Here is a 19,999-nt window from a genome sequence, read left to right as displayed (position 1 = left end):
ACTTAACTCATTTAATCTCTAGAAGAATGAGAAGGTAGCAGCTATTATCTCGTTTTGTAGATGAGGAAGCTGAGGCACAGAGAAGTTATTGAAAAGTGTTCTAGTTAGAAAACAAACGTACGGTTACCAAAGGGGAAGGAAGCGGGAGAGGGACAGATTAGGAGTTTGGGATTAGCAGATATAGACTACTGTGTACGAAACAGATAAAAAACAAGGATCTACTTTGTAGCGTAGGGAACTATATTCAATATCTGGTAATAACCTTTGGGAAAAGAATCTGAAAAAGTATATGTGTGTGTGTGTGTGTGTGTGTGTGTGTGTGTGTATCACAACATTTTCCAATTGGAATTCTTGCTGTGGGTTAAAGCAGGTTAAAGACCCAACATTGTCTCTGTGAGATGCGGGTTCAATCCCTGCCCTCACTCAGTGGGTTAAGGATCCAGCATTGCCACAAGCTGCGGCTTAGGCCATAGATACAGCTCGGGTCCAATGTGGCTGTGGCTGTGGTGTAGGCTGGGAGCTACAGCTCCAATTCGACGCCTGGCGCAGGCACTTCCATAAGCCGCAGGTGCTACCGTAAAAGGAAGAGAACAAAAAGTCCTCTAAGAGCATAGAGAGTTATTATGGATTCCACCAGCTGGGATAGTGAGATCGCCCTGCAGGGGGCGCTATTTGAAGGACTTGAAATTCTAGGAGGACTTCCCTAGAGTGGGAGAGGGAAACAGCCTGATTCCAGGAGAAAGAAACAAAGGAATGGAGCAGAGGAAGTGTTCGGGAAATGGCAAGAAGTGAAGTTTGATTTTAACCCTGGGCTTGTGCAAAAGTGAAATTGGAAAAAAAAAAGTGAATGGAAGAATGGTTTGGGGGGACCAGTTATAAAGCTTGGCTCCAGTTCTGCCGACTTGGACTTATTCTGGAGCTGTAGGATTCTTGAGGAGGGGAGTGGCATGGATAAACAAGAAAATGGCCAGACTCCTGAGTGTTTTGAGATGGAGACGTTGGCTTTATTTCTCTGCCTTACATTCTTGAGATGTTTTGGAAGGTATTTTTTTAAAGGTCCTGTTGGGTGGCATTTTGGTGGTTGTAGTTCTTGAAAGACTTAGCTAAGCCTTAGTGAAGGATCTTTTAGAAAGGAGACTGTATCTTGACATTCTGTTTTCTGTAACTACCATTGAGGAGAGGTAAAGCAAAGCCAGGCTCGCATAGAACACTTTCCACGAAAGACAGACCAGCCTCTGTTTCTGTCAGTTTCACAGTAAGGCCATTCAATACTCAGAACCAAGAAGATAACATGGTCCGCTTATTTAATGGTCTTCTATTTACTCTTCTATTTTGTTCTGACATTAAACAGTGTTAGAATTGAGAATTAGGACTCTCTTTCCTCGCCAAAAGAAAACACAAGTGGCTTGTTGACTGCAAGATTTACTCTCAGATCCTTCCAGAGTAATATAAAATCTTGGCCATGCATCCATAGAAAGGAGCTGGTGGCAAATGCCCCAGCCTCCTCTCCTGAATGCCGGCTCCGTGCCCAGAAGGACTTCATAAATCACTTACAATTTATGATGAGCCCAGTCGTGTGCTACACCCTGCTAGTTGGCTGGTGTCTGCCCTCTACACACTGTGACCTCCCTTCTTCAGAACAGGCAGAGACTTTTTCAAATAAGTCATAGGACAGAGAGCTGAGGATTTTCCCCTTGGCTGGCCCAGCCAAGCAGCGGAGGGGGCAGAAGACTGAAGACTCTTGTTCTTTGAGTTTTGCCACAGGCCTCGCTCGCTCTCTCCTAGATTAGAGGTGGGGGAAGGGTCAGAAAACAAGACCATTCTTATTATTAGTCTCTTTTACTTTATTCTCTTTTCAACAGATGACACACACACCCCCTTTTTTTTTCTGAGTGCCAACAACCTGCAAAACACGGTTGGGGATACGGCAGTAAATGGAACTGAGTTCTGGTTGTCATGGATACTACACTTACACAAAGTGGTAGGTCCCATGTCAGAGGTCATGACATATTTTGCAGGTTAAGAAGAAGGATAAAGATCAGAAGGGGAACAAGCTATTCTCCATCAGGTGTGCAGGGAAAGGACTTCTAATAAGGTGACTTTTGAGCCAAGGTTCGAAGGAAGTGATGGAATGAGCCATGTGGGGGTCTGAAAAGTTGCATCCCAGTGTAGACAGAGACCACCAGGCAGGGGTTTTTCTCAGGTGTGAAGCTACAGGGGCTGGAGCAGAGAGAGCCAGCGGGGAGTGGTTAGGAGAGGACCTGGTGGGGCTAGGGGAAGCATGGAGACCATGCCAAGGAGTTGAGATATTCTTGACTGTGGACAGCCATTGGAAATTTTTGGTCCTTTGGTCCTTTTCAAATATTTGGTCCTTTTCAAATATTGGTCAGCCATTGATCCTTTTCAAATATTTGAAAAACCAGAGTATAGATATGAAATCTGGAAAATGGGACACAGTGCTTCCTTTGCCTCTTAGAGGGAAGAACCTGAGCTGTTGCAATCAGGACTGAATTGTCAGAACAATAATTCACCCATTTTGAGGAATGAAACGGAAATCACAGTTTTGTACAAATAACAAATGTTGGCAAGAACATGGAGCATAGGGAGCCCTCCTACACTGTTGGTGGGAATGTAAATTGGGGCAGCCACTGTGGAAAACAGTATGGACATTCCTCAAAAAATTGAAAATAGAACTACTATATAATCACAGTTCTACTGGGAATATAGCCAGTAAAAACCAAAGCACTAATTTGGAAAAACACACACCCCAATGTTCATAGTAGCATTATTTACAATGGACAAAATAAAGAAGCAACCTAAGTGACCATCAGCAGATGAATGGATAAAGAAGATGTGTATGTATCTACGATGGAATACTACTTAGCCATAAAAAGAATGAAATCCTGCCATTTGCAACAATGTAGATGGGCCTAGAGGATATTATGCTTATGAAATAAGTCGGACAAAGACAAATACTGTAGGTTATCACTTATATGGGGAGTCTAAAAAATAAAACAAGTGAATGAATAGAACAAAAAAGAAACAGAGTCACAGAAAGAGAGAACAAACTAGTCGTTACCAGTGGGGAGAGGGAAGGGAGGGGAGGCAAGAGGGGGATAAAGATTAAGAGATAGAAGCTACTGGAGTTCCCGTCGTGGCTCAGCTGTAATGAACCCAACTAGTATCCATGTGGCCTCGGGTTCGATCCCTGGCCTTGCTCAGTGGGGTTAAGTATCCACCGTTGCCATGCGCTGTGGTGTAGGTTGCAGACACAGCTCGGAACCCACATTGCTGTGGCTGTGGTGTAGGCTGGCAGCTGCAGCTCCGATTCAACCCCTAGCCAGTGAACTTCCAAATGCCACAGGTGTGGCCCTAAAAAGGCAAAAAGAGAGAGAGAAACTACTATATATAAAAGAAATAAGCAACAAGAATATATTGTACAGCACAAGAAAGTATAGCCATTATTTTGTAGTAACTTTAAATGGAGTGTAATCTATAAAAATGTTCAGTATATTGTCCACCTGAAGCTAATGTAATTATGTAAGTGAACTGTATTTCAATAAAAAAAGAAATCATGGTTTTACTTGACCTTGGTATAAAAATCACAAGTGCTTTTTCCATCAGGATGAAAGTCCGTAACTATGCCTGAGCCATTTACTCAACTGGCAACTATACTTTTCTTGGAGAAACCCATCCGGTGATCCATGTCCCACTAAGTCTCTTCCCTGGCAAAAATTTTAGTTATACTACAGGTGTGAATGAGAACTCCTCCCACCCAACACTACTGCCATTGTTGCACAGATTAGTGTAAGCTTCAGAGTCAAAGAGCAGAGAGGGATACTGGGGATCCGATTCCAGGAGGCTTCCCTAACCCACTTTGCTCTCAGTGGACCCAGAGTCACTCATGCTGGTTTGCACTCACAGATGACTTGCTGGAGTCTAGAGCTGGGTGGAGCGTGGGCTTGGTTAATGGGCCAAAGTTACAGAGAAGGAGTGTGATTTTTGACTCCTGATGGGGAATACCTTCCCGAAAGTGAGGGTGAGGGAGGTCTGGAGTGGGCTCTGCCCTAAAGGGCCCCTCCTGCCTCTGAAGGTCTTCAGGCAGATGAGCGCATCTCAGGAATGTTCCTGAAAGGACCCTTGCTTTGTGGGCCATGCTGGACTAGAATGACCTCGCGGATTCATTCCAATGCAAAACACTTCTGAGCCTGTGAAAAAGTGTCCAGTGAATGTGTTCTGCAAACAGACAGACACTCTGTAAACATGAGGCACATATTTTAAAAGATGAAGAGTGAGATACTTGTTCTGGGAGCAGCGGTGGTTGAAACTTGGTGCCCCAACAGCATACCTTCCATGCTTAGTCGCCTGTAGTTTGTTCTCTTTGGCCGGGGACACAGTTATCTGCATTATGTGTTAAAATGCCCCCAGCCAAAGACCAAACAAATAGCCAAAGGCATTTTCCTATCAGGGCCCCTTCCTAGGAGGTGGAGCAAAAGAACAAAGCTGTCGGGTCTGATTCTTGGCAGCAAACCAAGCTGCGGCTTCAGAGCGCCAGTATTTACGTGGAAGAAAGAGGAGGGATTTTTTTTTTTAGCTGAAATTAAGTTAGAATTAAAGCAACAGAAAACTTAACACTAAAACTAAATTATCCTCTGGGATCCGTAATGGAAAGGCAGAAACAACAAGGGGCTATGTCCCAGGCTCTCCAATGATTTTTCCTTTTTTTCAGCTTTAAGAATGAAAGGTAATTTAAAGGCATCCAAAGCAGAGATTACAGAATGGCCTTGATTAATGCCCAGGATCACACAATATTTGAGCAGGATGAACGGTCCTTTAGCCGTCATTGGAGTTCCATCCCATAATTTACAGATAATGGATCAGAGGTCTTGGAACTTAGAGTTCTGAACTTGACACAACTGATTGTGGAAGTTCTGGGACCCGAATCCAGGACTTCTGACAGCTCTTTTGTGTTTTAGGCCACTTGACCTGAGCAGCAAATGATTAGAAGCTCTGTTTCCTGAGAGCCAGGGGCAGACAGCCACAGTGACTGTTTTCTGAATGGGCAGTGCCTTCAGTTTCCCAGGATACAGAGCATCCTCAAGCCGGGGCTGCATCCTCAAGTTTAGTGCAGCACAGTGGGGGGGTCTCTGGGCCCAGCCCCAGGAGTGGGGGCTGAGGCCCTGCTACTAGAGGTCTCAGAAGCCCGCCTCTCCTCGGAGCTCCAACCAAGCACGAATGGGTCTGTAGCATCCTGGGGAGACTGCAGTGGTCAGAGTCCTTGTGAACCACCGGCACAGTCTCAGCAGCGCCCCCTGTCGTTGTGGGTGTTGTGGTTTGGCTTCCTGAGCTGATGGGGCTTCTTTTCTCTTTGACAAAAGCTTGAACAACTTGAAGCTGCGTTAAAGTAACAGCACTCTTTTTATGTAAAAGAGCTCCCACTGGCCCCCACTTCCAGTTAACTTTGTCCACCAATATCACCAACTTTTCAGGGAGCTGTCGTTACTTCTTCTGGAAGGGTTGGTGGAGAGCGGGGTGGGTGAGTGATCTAAAGGAAGAAGGGGCTTTCTGTCAGTGTCTCTGCGTGACCCAGTGTGATGTTGTTTATCGTTCTTTGAACCTTTCATTCACTCACTCACTCATTCATTGTTTACATTCTCATTCTAGCCAAAAAAAAGTTTGACAAAACTTAGAATGAAGAGTGCATATGCTCTAAATAAAATATAAATGAAGTCAGGTCACGGAGAAGGAGGAAACAGATTCCATCCATGAATTGTCATATGAAATCTGTGGTAAATACCAAACTTTACTCTGACCTTCTGACAACAAGGATGCACAATTCCTAGGTATCAGAAAGGGAGGAAAAGGGGCCATTTCTTCAAGCGACATGAAGTGTTGCTGTTCTGGGCTCTTGTCATTGCTTAATACAGAGCTCCCAGCCCAAGGCATTCCCCTGCCTGCCCCTCTCTCCCTCTCCATGGTCCTTGCTTCAGTCCACCTGGAGCACCCCCACCCGGACATGTTTTTAATATTATCACAAGCTCTGTTTGTATGTGTCACAGTGTGGTGTGGGGTAATGGAATTTCACTCAGGTCTTGAGATTGTCCAGGGCGACTCCAGGATCTGTAGATCACGAGGCTGGGAGTTGGAATTTTAGGGAGGGTCAGAATCTAGTCTCCCCACCCTCTGCTACGTACTTTTCCTTTTTCCCAAAGAGCCCTCACTGGACCCCTTCTCTGGCCCTTTTTGTCAAGGTGCTTTTTTGATCAGGGCAGCTGAAGGGAATAAAGTTTGGCAGAATGCACTTTGAGGAATGTTGGCTCAGAGGACTAGTAGATGGTATGACCTTATGTTAACTTTATACACCTTCTTGGTCCCTGAAAGTGGGGAATGGAGCTACTGGTTATATAGACATACAGTGTTTGTGAACTAATAACATACACATATGAGGTGAATACTGTGGACATCCCACCCCGAGCTCCTAAGCTCCATGCTGAAGTTGTCCTGGGAATTTCAATTTCTTTCCAAAGAAGAAAGAATCAGTGTTGAGATTCCCATCCCCTTCCATGTTATGAAAACATGAATTAACTCCGTCCTTCCAAGACTGGGGATTTATCAGGGGATACATCATAACTCTCTAGAGCTTGTGAGTATGGCAAGGAAAAGAATTATAGAAACCTGCTATGATGGACTTTTGTGATCAGCAGTGTGAGAAAGAAAACACTAGAACAGTAGTCCCTTCTGTCTGGGATTCAGATGAGTTCCCCGAGTATCTACTGAAAGTTTGTTTGGTTTGTTTGTTTATTTTTGTCTTTTTTTTTTTTTTTTTTTTTTTGGCTGCTCCCACGGCATATGGAGGTTCCCAGGCTAGGGGTCTAATCGGAGCCAAAGCCACCGGCCTACGCCAGAGCCACAGCAACACGGGATCCGAGCCGCATCTGTAAGCTACACCACAGCTCACGGCAACGCCGGATCCTCAACCCACTGGGCAAGGCCAGGGATCGAACCCGCCACCTCATGGTTCCTAGTTGGATTCGTTAACCACTGCACCACAACGGGAACTCTGCAAGTTTGTTTTTCATGTCAGCATGCATATCCTCTACCTATATTGCACATGCATAGAAGCCTGTATTTTAGATTGCATCATTACTAAAGGAAGGACTATTTGCAAGTATGAAGGAGCCTAGGTACTCTGTAGGGGACATGAGGTATTGTGTCCGGATTCCTGTCCAAATGCCGTTGTTTGGAAGACGAGGCTCAGTGCCTAGGCAAATGGTGGGCTAGGGTCACTTGCCCTGTCCTGCTTATGTTGACTCTACTCACATGGTTTGCTTGGCAACTAGAAAAGCTGGGGTTTGAGGCCACAGGTGAACAGAACGAATGCGCTCAAGTCTACTTGAAATATTGTTCATAATTATTGTAAGCAATGACTTGATTCTTACTTGTGCTTGTTCTTTTTGAAAGTATTAGAAAGGAAGATTTCCACAAGACAAAGTAGAGAGGAGCTGATAAGAAGGGGAGTTCTTAAGGAATTGCCTGATCAAGGTGAGGAAATTAATCATACATTTGAAATAATGTGATCCTTCATTCTTTGGTCTTTCTCTCATTTTCTTTTCAAATTTAAGGTGATCATGGTCTTTGGGAGATAAAGCAGTGAGTATTGCACTCCAAGAATCTTGCTTTAATTCAGAATGCCTTTGTCGGCCGCAGAGAATCTGAGGTATTCTAGAGAAGAAATTCAATGACTTTTTTGGTGAATCCTTCACCGTATGTCACCTTAAACCTAAATCTTTACAAAGCTACTCTGTGGCTGGAGATAGAGATAAGACACAAATGCTTACATGACTCCTTCTCTTCTTTGTTCTTGAGCTTTGATCTTTCTATATAAGAAAACTTAGTTGTTTGAATCAATGCAGAGTTTTAACGCAGCTCCTGCCTTTTGGTTTCTTAAGTCTGCCAGTAAAAGAAAAGGGAAAGGAAAGAGGTGATAAACATATGTCTTGTCCTTTATAATCTATCATATCCTGAAATATATAGTCAATAAGGCATGACTGGGCAGGTTAAATTAATCTGCTTTATGCATTCTCTTCAGTAACTTTCTCAGCATTGTTCTCTTTACATTTCTTTGAGTCTAGCTGTCTCGCGCCTTTTTCACTAACCATTATTATTTCTAAGTATTTTTCCCTCTACCTCTAATCTCCTTCCCTTTTCCTCTCTCTTCCTAAGGGGGAATCTTGCTCAAAAAGACACAGATTAGGTAGAAACTGAGATAGACCCTCAACAGATGTTGCAAAGATTGGTTTTTCTCTCTCTGAGTAATACCAAATAATTTTCATTGCTCCCATCACCCTAAAGCTAAAGGAAATGTTTGTTGCCACACTGTTCATTTATCTCATGCCTTCCCTCACCCCACCCCCGGAACATTTACTGGGGTAAAATATTATTATTGTACTTTTATGGTTGCACAAATATAAGGCTGTTAATTTGGAATTGAAATAATAGCACTTCTCTTTTCCTAATATATGTTCCTTGCAAAGAGCTTAACATCTTTTGGCATATTCACCATTTGTAAACCCAAATGACACACTTTTTCCAGCATCTGAATAATTCCAGAGGAGATGCTTTGCTAGTTTACTCTTGCTTCAAAAAAATTAGGAATTCTGAAGTAAATAGTACCATTTTTGGGGGGCCCTCGTAATTTTAAGTATTCAACTTCAATTTCTGACTTATTATACTTTTCTCCATTTTATGAATGAACTTTATTCCCTAGTTTTCTATTACCTTGAAGCTATTCATCTCATGCCTGGGACTTTTAGCAATAAAAAAATGCACATACTTGGGAGTTCCCATTGTGGCTCAGTGAGTTACGAACCCTACTAGTATCCACAAGCACTCGGGTTTGATCTCTGGCCTTGATCAGTGACTTAAACATCCAGCATTGCTGCAAGCTGTGCTATAGGTCTCAGATGCAGCTCAGATCTGGCGTTGCTGTGGCTGTGGCATGGGTCAGCAGCTACCGCTCTGATTCAACCCCTAGCCTGGGAACCTCCATATACCACGGGTGTGGCCCTAAAAAGGAAAAAGAAAAAAGTACACCCTTGATGTTTGTGTACTTGAAGGTGGGCTTGCAGTATCAAAGTCTGCCTCTCCTCTAATCTCTCTGGAGGATTCAGAGAAACTACAAGTCCACTGAAAGCTCAGGGCTGGAAACTTTATTTGGAAACTTTTTAAAGAAAGATTTAAAAAAATGGAAAAAATGATGATTGAAACTGTTAATGAGTATTAAAGATAGAGACTAAAAGCCTCTCTTTTATTCAAAATCGTATCCAAAATTGTAGCTAGAGAAGCATTTACTTTTTTCTAAAAACAAGTGGCAGTGGTCAATTTAAAGAAAAGCTTAGTATTGCTTCGTTTTTATGGTGCCTCATCTGTGAAGACTATTTGCAAGATGGTTTATAATTTCATATACTTACTTTCTGGAAATCTGACTCCATTTGGTCTTTTTATTTAATGTTTGCAGAATGAACATTAAAAGTTTTAAAACATTAAAAAAAAAAACAAAAAAAAAACTTTAACCAAAACATAGTGTAGTAGGTTTAATGTTTGGCAATTCATCAGTTGCTGAGTTTCACTTTCTGCTTTTTGCATGGTCCTTCTATAGAACTATAGAAATTACCTCAACACCTAGAAGTTTCCGGTGAGGTTTTGTAGTAAATGGAGTCCTTCCCCATTTTCAGCCAAGAGCTGGACAGAATACATTTCTGTCATTTTTCCGAAAACAATTATCTTGAGAATTTCGGGTCTGTTTTCGGCTCTAGCCAGAGACTGGGAGCTGCTGTGCGTGGTGACAGCCTCCTCTCTTCTGCCAGGGAAGAGTCATTCTTTGCCTTGATGTCTGTGACCTTGGCTTAGCTCTTGACAGTTTGTCAATTATGCCCTTTCATTCAGTGAGCCAAAAAGACTTTTAAAACACCACCAGCTACCCTGGGTTTGACCTCACCCCACCCCACCCCACCCCAAACCCTCACTCCCAGCTCTTTTTCTTCCTTTTAGATGACCTTCTTTGCACCAAGATCTCACTTTAAAAGTTCAGTGATTAGTCTTCTCTCCTGAGAAGCGCATGGTCTAGTCTAAGTTCAGTCCTTATCTAGGGATTCTTTCCTTCCATCTTATCCCTTAGCTTTATCTACGTGAAGGCGTGTAGATGTTTTTACCTGCTTATCTGCTTCCTTTCTTTTTCTCCCATGGCGTCCTTTTTAACCTTCTAATGAGTCACTCGCTTTCTGTTCTTACACGATTTTCTCCTTATCTCTCTTCCACTGTTAACTGTATCCCCAACACACCTGTTTACCAGAAAGAGGGAATGCCGCCTACGCTGATGTTCCTTATTTAACCACTTGTTTCTGTGCACTTTCTCTTGGTTTACTTCAAGCTTACAGCTCTTCTTTTTTGAGTTTTCTTCTTCCTTTGCATACCAATGCTTCTGTCGGAATCTCACCAAAACCTGCAGCCTCGCTCTATATGTTGTCTTGCTTTCCCTTGCTGAGCTTATATTTTACTTACATAAACCATATCAAGGACTTATTTTCATTCTAAAGTCATACACAAAACTAGAAAACCTTTTCAATATGCACAGCAATTAATTATTAATAATTTCAGTTCTCTTCTGTTTTATTCTTGAATTCCATGTTTATTGTAGACACAGCTCCCTTTTTTAGTTAGTTCATATCTCAGAGGAAGTATTCTTCTACATTGTTGACTCTTCCTATCATGTGATGATTCACTTTCTTTTTGTGCCACAGTTATTTAATGTTCTCTCTAGCTTTTTTGTTCTAAATGTTAACAATTAGTTATTTAGCCCACTCAAGAACTTTTAACGTAATAACAGTTAAAATAGAATTAAATTGTCATTAACATGACTTCAACAGGTTTTTATTACCAACTAAAGTCATAGAAAACAAAGATAAATTTATATTTGGGTTACCTAAAAACTGAGGATTTTTATATAAAAAAGTGGTTTTTCCATTTCGTCTGGAATTTTCCACTCATATTATTTTTTATTTTTCTGAATGTAATACCTGTACATTATATTGTGTCTCCTCTCCCTCTTTTTTTTATAGCAAATTTCTTGGGATCCAGTAATAAGAACTAAGAATCTTTGGTTTTCCTTCTGGTTTGTTGTATAATTTTTAAAAAATCACTAACTTGATTTTATTGATATAATTAAGATTTACTTGTGATAGCATTGCCTTCAATTATTGTCTATTTTAGTTTTATAGAGGAATCAGATTATAGGTACTTGGAAGTTACATGACTAAGGAACAATTGTTTGTTCATTTTAAGCATAATTCCATGATATATATTTTGCTTATTAAAATGCCATGGGTTTTTTTTTGTCAAAAAGGCCAGTAGATTTTATTGTTGAGCCAAAGCAATTCAATCATATTGAATGAAAAACTGAGAGAAGGTCTCCATTTTAGAATGATTGACAAAATAAGATTAATAAAAAATTTTATAAAATCATCTCTAATCATTCATTTCTTTAAGTGCTAAGTAGTATTTCTTTTTCAATGGTAATAAAGCCCCTTAAAAGTTTCCCGGAAACAAATTAAGGTTAAGTTTTCAAGCATTAAGTTTCTGCAAAATCTCTTTCACCTTAGAAACTCCTAGGAATTATAAAGTTCTGAAGTGTTACAAGTAGTTATCTGTGATTTAGATAACAATACATTTTAATTTCTGTTGTGATTTTTAAAATTCTTCTGTAATTACTTTTTTTTTTTACATTTTTTCCCTAATGTTTTCTTTTCTTTTTTTTTTTTTTTTAATCCTTTGTCTTTTTAGGGCCACACCCACAGCATATGGAGGTTCCCAGGCTAGGGATCCAGTCAGAGCTGTAGCCACCAGCCTACGCCCGAGCCACAGCAACACCAGATCTGAGCCGCATCTGTGACCTACACCACGGCTCACGGCCACGCCAGATCCTTGACCCACTGAGCGAGGCGAGGGATCAAACCCGCAACTTCGCAACTTCGTGGTTCCTAGTCAGATTCCTTAACCACTGAGCCATGATGGGAACTCCCCTAATGTTTTCAAACTATGCTTAGTTGAATTTAAAGACTATTTGGTCAACTATTTGTCACAATTCCCTGAGTATATTTTAGTATTTCAATAAACAAGAAAATGAAAATACCATTAGCCTTACTATGATCTTTTTCTGAGTTAAGTAGCAGCTATCGTCCTATGTAAAGTTAATATGTAATACAAGTCATAGATGTAATATTCTGGAGACAGTGGTGCTTGGAAATGTTCATCTCCCACTAATCATTTGTGTGTGTGGTTGCATTTCATGTTATTTGTGTATTTGCATTCGCCTTGTGTTTTGGTGCTTGTTAAAATATTTGTTCCATTTTTCAGATTCCTCCTTTTACGGTTCAGTTTCTGAATGACAGAGAGACTCCTAAGTGTTGACTTCAACCAAAACTAAGCCCAAGAAGAGAGGGACTCTGCTGCCCAGGGATATTTTATCATTAGGTTAATCGTTCTTTCTGTCTTGAGATGGCACCTGGCACCCCCTCCATAGCTGCTTGCCCCAAGACTAGGAATTTCCCAGCTCTTCCCTTTAAGTGAATTATTCAGTAAAACACGGTGGAACAGTACAGGATGTATTGGGTCCCCAGGTCGGAAACATAAACCTGAGCCCTACAGTCTTGTAGCTGGAAAACTGGGTTTTACAAAAGCCATCAAGTTAGACATCTAGGTGTTTCTCTCCCCATTTCTAGATGGAGATGTAACAGTTAACTTTGAAAATTCAAACGGGCACATGATACCCATCGGAGAGGAGTCTACCCGAGAGGAAAATATAGTAAAAACTGAAGAAGGGAATGGCTCTGTAGCTGAAAAAGCACCACCTCTGGAGGAAAAGGCAGAAGATAAGAAAGGTAAAATCAAGAGAAACCCCGTGTTCTTTTACAGCTCACAGTCGAGATGCAGGTCTTAGGCTCCAAAGCGTGACCTAAGATCAGTAGAGAGGAGTTTTGCAAATACAAAGAGGAGAGAAATGAAAACTAGTGAAGAGAATTTGGATGATTTCCTCAGGAAGAAACGTCCATGTCATAAGCACTTCTTTTAATGTTTTATTAAAAAGGTCTCGTTAACACTAAGAACCAGAAGAGGTGGCCTCTTCTATCATTAGGGACGTCTGGGAATGTTATCCTTTGCTCAGGAGTTTTTTCTCAGTGTCAGTATCCTCTTTTAAACACAAAAAGAAAAAAGCCAGCAGTTACTTTCAAATTATAGCCACCCAGATTGGAGAACTATCAAAAGACGATGGCTCTTTCAGCCCAGCATCGTCTCTGCAGAAGTGGGAGCTTGGCTGGTGGCATCCACACAGCCCAAGCTGTAGGTTTGGGTCCAGGTTCAGACGTTTCTGAAAGACCCAGGAAGAGTTCCCAGTAATGCCAGGGATTTGGGTTCTTGTAGTGTCCATGGCCTCTGCTCCATGAGTTGTCTGTGCCATTGGAAATTTCAGAATATGCCAGAGGCAATCATGCCATGCCCTGAAGCCTTCTTTAAAGACTTTGGTTTCTAAAAATGCTATATGGTAGGTTGCAGAGTTGCAAGATACATGTTTCTCAAGGACCCCCAGAACATTCCCAAGTTCCTGGGCACTGATTCATTCTATATCCATACTACCTTTGTCATGGTTGCAGGAACCCCCAAGCCTCATAACTGATGCAAACTTGAACTGAAACAGGTTGTTTCCTGTTCGGTAATGACTGTCTCTGAGTTGGATGGCAAAAGTTGGGTTCTGTAGGCATTTTGAGCACTTTTAGAAATGGCTGGAAGCAAGCTTCTCTTCCTCTGCTCTTGATCCAAATCCTCCAAAGACAAAGGGAACAAAAGACAATTTGACAGGCGTTATAACTTAAAATCATCTTCTCTGGGAGTCTCCTTATAATTTGCCTGTAAATTAGCCTTTAAAAAATTTAGAAGCCTCTATTAATAATCTGTTGGAAATTTACTATTTTGTTTACTCAATATTAAGTGTAGTATTTATGGGGCTTTCCTTTATCTTTCCTTTGAAGGACTGGTTACACTGAAGAATACTGATTATGAGAAATTAACTAACATTTTTAATGATAATATTCCTGGAACATAAAGAGAAAACAGACCTAAATAGATATGGAAAGGATTCGGGTGAAAGTATTAAGGCAGTGATTTCTTTTTTTCACTTTTTTTTTTTAGTCCAACTGTCCTGTCTCACCAAACTGTTAAATTTCAAATCCATCTGTGGTTTGTCCCTGGTACAGCCTTTTCACATTCGAGAATCACATCCTTCTTTATGTAACAGTGCCATCTCCACTGCTTGCCTGGTCTGTGTGGAATGTCAATCAGTGGACGGGACAGACTTCAAAGGAAGCATTTCCCTTATCAGCCTAATAAAAGTTGCTGACAGTTTTATGTTAATTAAACCAGCCAGCCTTGATGTTCCCAAAAAATGGCAGACCTCACAGGTTTATGGATGTTTGAGAGATGTTTTTGTTTTCTTACTCTTTACTTCAGATTAGTACGTTCGGTTCTTTTTGGTCAAATAAGGTCTGAGACAGCATCTTGCTTGGCTGGTCTACACTTCAGGAGATGGGAAGACTGCTGGACCTGGTGCCACAGCACTAATAAGAGAGCCGTCTCCGTCTCGCTGTGTAGACAGTGCACACACTGGAGCCACGACGAGAGAGGGGAAGCGTTTACTGTGGAAGCCACTTCCTGACAGTAAAAAGAATGTCACTCCTAACCAATATCACAGAATATTATGTTAAATAGAAAATAACCTCATAAACAAGCCCTTCATTTCTCTGGAAAGACACGCTTTAATTCTAAAAAAGCAGCTTGAGAGTCACTTTTACCCCTACTCCTCTTCTGATCTCACTTCTTGTTTGAGCTCAAGACTGCCAAATCCACCCTCCCAGGTTCTCAGTTCACCCTTTATTTTGGGTACAATGCTCCCCTTCAGTTTGCATTAAGCCAACTTACCCAAGAGCATTCTTTCATCTCCTAATTGGTTATATTTGCAAAACCATCCTAGATATTTGTATCTCTTTTTAAGACAGCATGTCAGTACTTTAATACTGAAACATCAGTGCCGAAGAAAAAAAAGCAACCGGCAGGTGGCCTTCACACTGCTCTGTGGGTAGGGTCTGCCTAGGACACCTGGGTGTTCCTGGTGCTCCCAAAGGCACCTGACTCTGGAGTTAGCGTGGTGGTCTTGGGCCTCTTCTGCCTAGTAACATCGGAGGCTTTTCCCTTCAGGCCTTCAGGCTTCTTAGTCTCCCATTATTTTTTCTCAATAAGAGGCAGAAAAATTGATCTGCAACCTGTTAAATATAGCTTGGCATTAAATGTGAGACACCCGAGAAGTATTTGGTTTCCTTTCTGTTGAGCATTGTAGAGGGCTTTTTGTGAGGCCACTTAGATGCATTGGTTCCCCACCTCAGCAAGAAGGTCTGCCATCGGGGCCGGGGGCGAGAGATTGCTGGGCGTGAGAAACCACCTTTGCCTTCAAGGAGATCGTGGCCTACGTGGAGACCAGCATGCACATAGGCAGTTGCAAAACAAGATGCAGAATGCTCTGGGAGGCCCAAAGACAGCAAGCCAGAGGAGCTTGCAAGGGGAACCAGAACTGGGTGTTAGAGGAAGATATTTCCAAACTGAGGCCTGGAGGAGATAAGAAGGAGGCAGTCAGGTGAAGGAGAGGCATGAGGGCAGAAGTGCATTGTAGGCCAGGTGAAGGCCACCTGCAGTTCTCAGAGTCGCTCTAAGCATGGCTGAACTCAAATCTCCCTGTGGGAAAGAGGCAAACTTGGCATTGTAGTCAACAGCTATCCTCCACACCCTTGTTGCAAGAAGCAGTATCCTCATAAAGCCAGAGAGAGTGGGCAGCCCTTGCTCAGCCTCCTCTTGGAAAGATAACTCCTCTACACCATCAGTTTAGGTCATGTCTGCAGCTCACATGGCAATAGTAAGAAATACCTCTTGGCTTAATCCATTATCTCCCAGATACAGGAGTTCACATCCTGCTAACATGTATTAATAAGTTTCAGCCAATCAGTCACATTCCTTGAATAGACATAATATTTAGAGCATCGTGCTTGATGAACTGTGAAATTTCAGGCAAAAAGGACGTTACAATTTAGTCAGAAAAACATACTGTTTGCTTGTGTGCATGCACGCACACCCCCTTCAGAATCACCGTGGATTAAACATAAACATTGGCCATATGGCAAACACATGCAGATAACTGGTAAAGTCTGCAGAGGAAGGAGGAGAGGACCATGCTTCTAAAGAGGAGCCACAAGTGTGTGCCCAGTGTAGACATTCTCAATCCAGTGGGGAGTGTTCTTCCCAACTGTCATAGAGTGAACCTTCACCTGCCCAAACCTGGAAGCTGGATTCTTTGGGGGTATAGCTTTAGAATTTAAAAACCTTAGCAGAGGGAGTTCCCGTTGTGGCTCAGTGGTTAATGAATCTGACTAGGAACCATGAGGTTGCGGGTTCGATCCCTGGCCTTGCTCAGTGGGTTAACGATCCGGTGTTGCCGTGAGCTGTGGTGTAGGTTGCAGATGCGGCTCAGATCCCACGTTGCTGTGGCTCTGGCATAGGCCAGTGGCTCTAGCTCTGATTTGATCCCTAGCCTGGGAACCTCCATATGCCACGGGAGCGGCCCAAGAAATGGCAAAAAGACAAAATAAATAAATAAATAAATAAAATAAAAACCTTAGCAGACAGAAAAGCGATCCCTCAGTCATATGCCATGAAGGCAGAGAAGACGTGAGGGTTTGTAGTGAGAGAGAATTAAGAATATATGAAAGAGGAGTTCCCGTTGTGGCACAGTGGAAACAAATCCAACTAGGAACCATGAGGTTTCAGGTTTGATCCCTGACCTTGCTCAGGGGCTTAAGGATCTGGTGTTGCTGTGAGCTGAGCTGTGGTGTAGTTCGCACACATGGCTTGGATCTGGCGTTGCTGTGACTGTGGTGTAAACCCGCAGCAACAGCTCCAATTAGACCCCTAGCCTGGGAACCTCCATATGCTGCAGGTATGGCCCTCAAAAGACAAAAAAATAGAATATATGAGAGAGAATTAAGAACCAGGGGGTGCAGATCGGTTTTGACTGGCTGTCACCGTGAAGGATCCTGGGCTGGACCCCCATGCATGGCATTGTGGGAAGGGCTAATGGTACAAAGATGAATTTAGAGAACAAGCCTCTAAGTCAAAAACCTAGCAGATCAATGTACATCATACATTGTTTTACATAAAAAACATGTTTTCAGTGTCTATCAATGCGTATTGTTCTCAACCCTAACTGACCCTTTCAGACCAGGTGGGTTGAAAGAGCCACTCCTGTATTATAGGTGATAACAGCTTAGTTAGGAGACAAGATGTATAAACCAAAAGGCAAACAGTAGCCTCTGATAAACATGGACTAGGTCACTCAGACAATGAGCACAGTTAAGTCCGGATGCAGGAGGCGTCCACTTGGGCTGCAGTCACTGGGCTGAGTTGGGTCTCATGGCTGAAGGAAGGCAAAAGAAAAGTTGAATTCATTACTTACTGTTGTTTAAACTACTGTTAATGGTAGTTAAATATGTGGATTGACGGAGATGTAGACAAAAGAGAGGGAGGGAGAAAGTCTTCATTTCCCACTCACTGATATGAAAAGCGAAACAGAAGAAATAATAATAAAATGTGATGCATTCCAATATTAAAACCTTTTCTTGGTCATTTAATACTAGAAGAACATACTCAGTAAAGGCTTTATCTTGTCTTAACACTGTCTTATGTTTCTTTACTGTGCTCCATTTTAAAAGGAATGCTGCTTAGCTCTGTGGACCAGAACTGCTTTTAAATTTTAATTTGTCATGATTAGAAAAACTAAGGATGTGAATTTATGAATGAATGTCCAGCACCTCCACATTTTTTTAATGAGAGACTAACACTTCTCTGGTTATGCAAAATCTTGTGCAAGGCTTCTGTCCTTAGGCATGATTTTTCAAAATGAATTTTAACCTTTATCTTTTCAAACTCATTACTTGTGTTTACATTACAAAACAAATGCGATATTTTTTTTTTGGATTCTTCACCCATCGCTACCTACAGCTGTGACACTGTTTGACAAGGTCAGAGGAAGTTATTGTAAAACAGGAAGCTGCCTTCGTGCACTGGGAGAGCTTGAGAAAAATTTTAATAGTAGAAAATACTTTATTCTTCAGTGCATTGTGCTTCCTGGACCAGGTTCTGCAGAGTCTCCCTGAGCTTAGAAAATAATTGATTTTTGAGCACAGTGAGACAGAGACAGAGCACAGATCCCTTTCAGGTCGATGAGGCTTGAATGTTCCCAAGAAAGCCCTCAGCGGAGGGCTCAGGGGTAACTGAGTCCAGCCATTGCTGTGCTGTCAGCCCTTCTCACCCCACAGCAGTCTGTGTAACACCTCAGTCTGCCACTCTTGGGACCCTTTAGTTTGGTTAAAAATTTAGCAGTCCTGCCCACATCATCATCCAGCAGCCACCTTTGCAAGACTGATGTCCACCCCTGACGGTGGGCATTTATACTCACCCTGAACTTGATGTCATCCTAGTCACATGTGCAGCCCTGTCTTTATCACAGGGGTGATTAATGGACCCCGAGAACCCACCTTCGTTTGGCTTTCAGCCTTTCGTCTTCCTTACCCCAAACTTCACTGTCAGGTGCAGAACCCCACTGGTTCCCAAAAGCCAAGCAGCCTCATGTTTGCATGTCTGTTCGTCTTAATCCTTCTATGTATATGGTGTGTGTCTGTATCAGTCTGCTTCTGTTCACTTTCTTATTTGTAGAGAACACTGAAAACCACTCTGAAACACCGGCAGCTCCTGTTCCACCTCCTCCAGCTCTTCCTAAGCCTAAACCCAAACCTAAACCCAAAAAAACACCTGTGCCTCCAAAAGGGGCCGCTGCCGGGGCCAGCCCCAAGGGTGATGAAGTGCCTCCTATTAAAAAAAATACCAAGACTCCTGGTAAGCAGGTCCCTGTCCCTCTACCCAAGCCAACAAGCCGAAATGCTACCCGAGAGGCTGGTGAGTATCCCCCCCATGGGGTTGAGTCTAGGGTGCTTGGCTTTGGGGTGGGGTAGTTCCTTCTAGGATTGATGGCCTTTTTGATGTCTGGTGTCCTCGGAGGTAACACCAGTGGACCCAGCTTTGACACAGAGAATGCCGAGGAGATTCCTTTGTTGCTCTTTCTGCCAAAGAAAAGTCAACCAGTTGATCCATTCATCTCATTAGGTTTAGGGTGAAGAGACGTCTTTCATCCTGAGTAGCTGCTCTCTGCCTAAGACCCAGTGGAAGGATACAGGGAGTCGTCTGCCTGATGAATAGCCACAATGTGACAGGATATTATTTAGACATCGGCTGGCCTGCCCAAAGGCAGGCAGTTCTTTGGCTTGGGTTTTGTTTCAAAATATGTTAAACTTGCACATAAAAATGTGACACCTGCATCTTTGATGTATTTGCTGGATCCTGACGTCCTCAGTCTCGGTCACCTCTGCTGACAAATGACAAAGGGTTCTCATCCCCCAGGTCAGCTCCACCCCACCACTGTCTATGGGAGTCACAGCCACTCCGCACAGTTGGAAGTTACATGTTCAGTGCCCCCTTCCTGACCCCATAGACTTCAGGGTGTTACAAGGAGAATCAACTAGTGGTGAGGTTACAAGCTGTGACTGCAGTTCACCCGGGGATGTTTGGGTGGTTACGTAACTTCATGTCATGTGTGTCCAGCTTTCCTTTCACATCAGATATGCAAAGTGGAGCTACCGTTCTAGTGAAGTGGAATAAAGAAGACTCCCCTGTCATCCAGCATTTAAAAGGACATTAATCCAAATATATACGCTAAGTGGCTCCTTCCCATTAACCCATGCATAAAAATTCTCTTAGGTTATAGCAAACTTTATTTTCCTAAAAGCCAGCAGCA

General features: G+C 42.5%; 1 protein-coding gene across 1 annotated transcript in view; it reads left to right on the top strand.

Annotated features, from left to right (window-relative positions):
- Positions 1–19,999, top strand: part of PHACTR2 (phosphatase and actin regulator 2) — a 284,620-nt gene that overhangs the window by 206,201 nt on the left and 58,420 nt on the right. Inside the window, exons 3-5 of the mRNA XM_021087139.2 lie at positions 7,462–7,542; positions 12,777–12,935; positions 18,865–19,104. Coding sequence (XP_020942798.1) covers positions 7,462–7,542; positions 12,777–12,935; positions 18,865–19,104 — 480 coding nt within the window. The remainder of the gene's footprint in view (positions 1–7,461; positions 7,543–12,776; positions 12,936–18,864; positions 19,105–19,999) is intronic.

The sequence above is a fragment of the Sus scrofa genome, chromosome 1 (assembly GCF_054392235.1).
Source record: "Sus scrofa isolate SSC_HxYL_T2T_F1_AM1 chromosome 1, Sscrofa_HxYL_maternal_Yorkshire_Landrace_v2.0, whole genome shotgun sequence".
Lineage (NCBI taxonomy): Eukaryota > Metazoa > Chordata > Mammalia > Artiodactyla > Suidae > Sus > Sus scrofa.
Note: the sequence above shows the minus strand (reverse complement) of the source record. Positions and strands in the feature narration are given on the sequence as shown.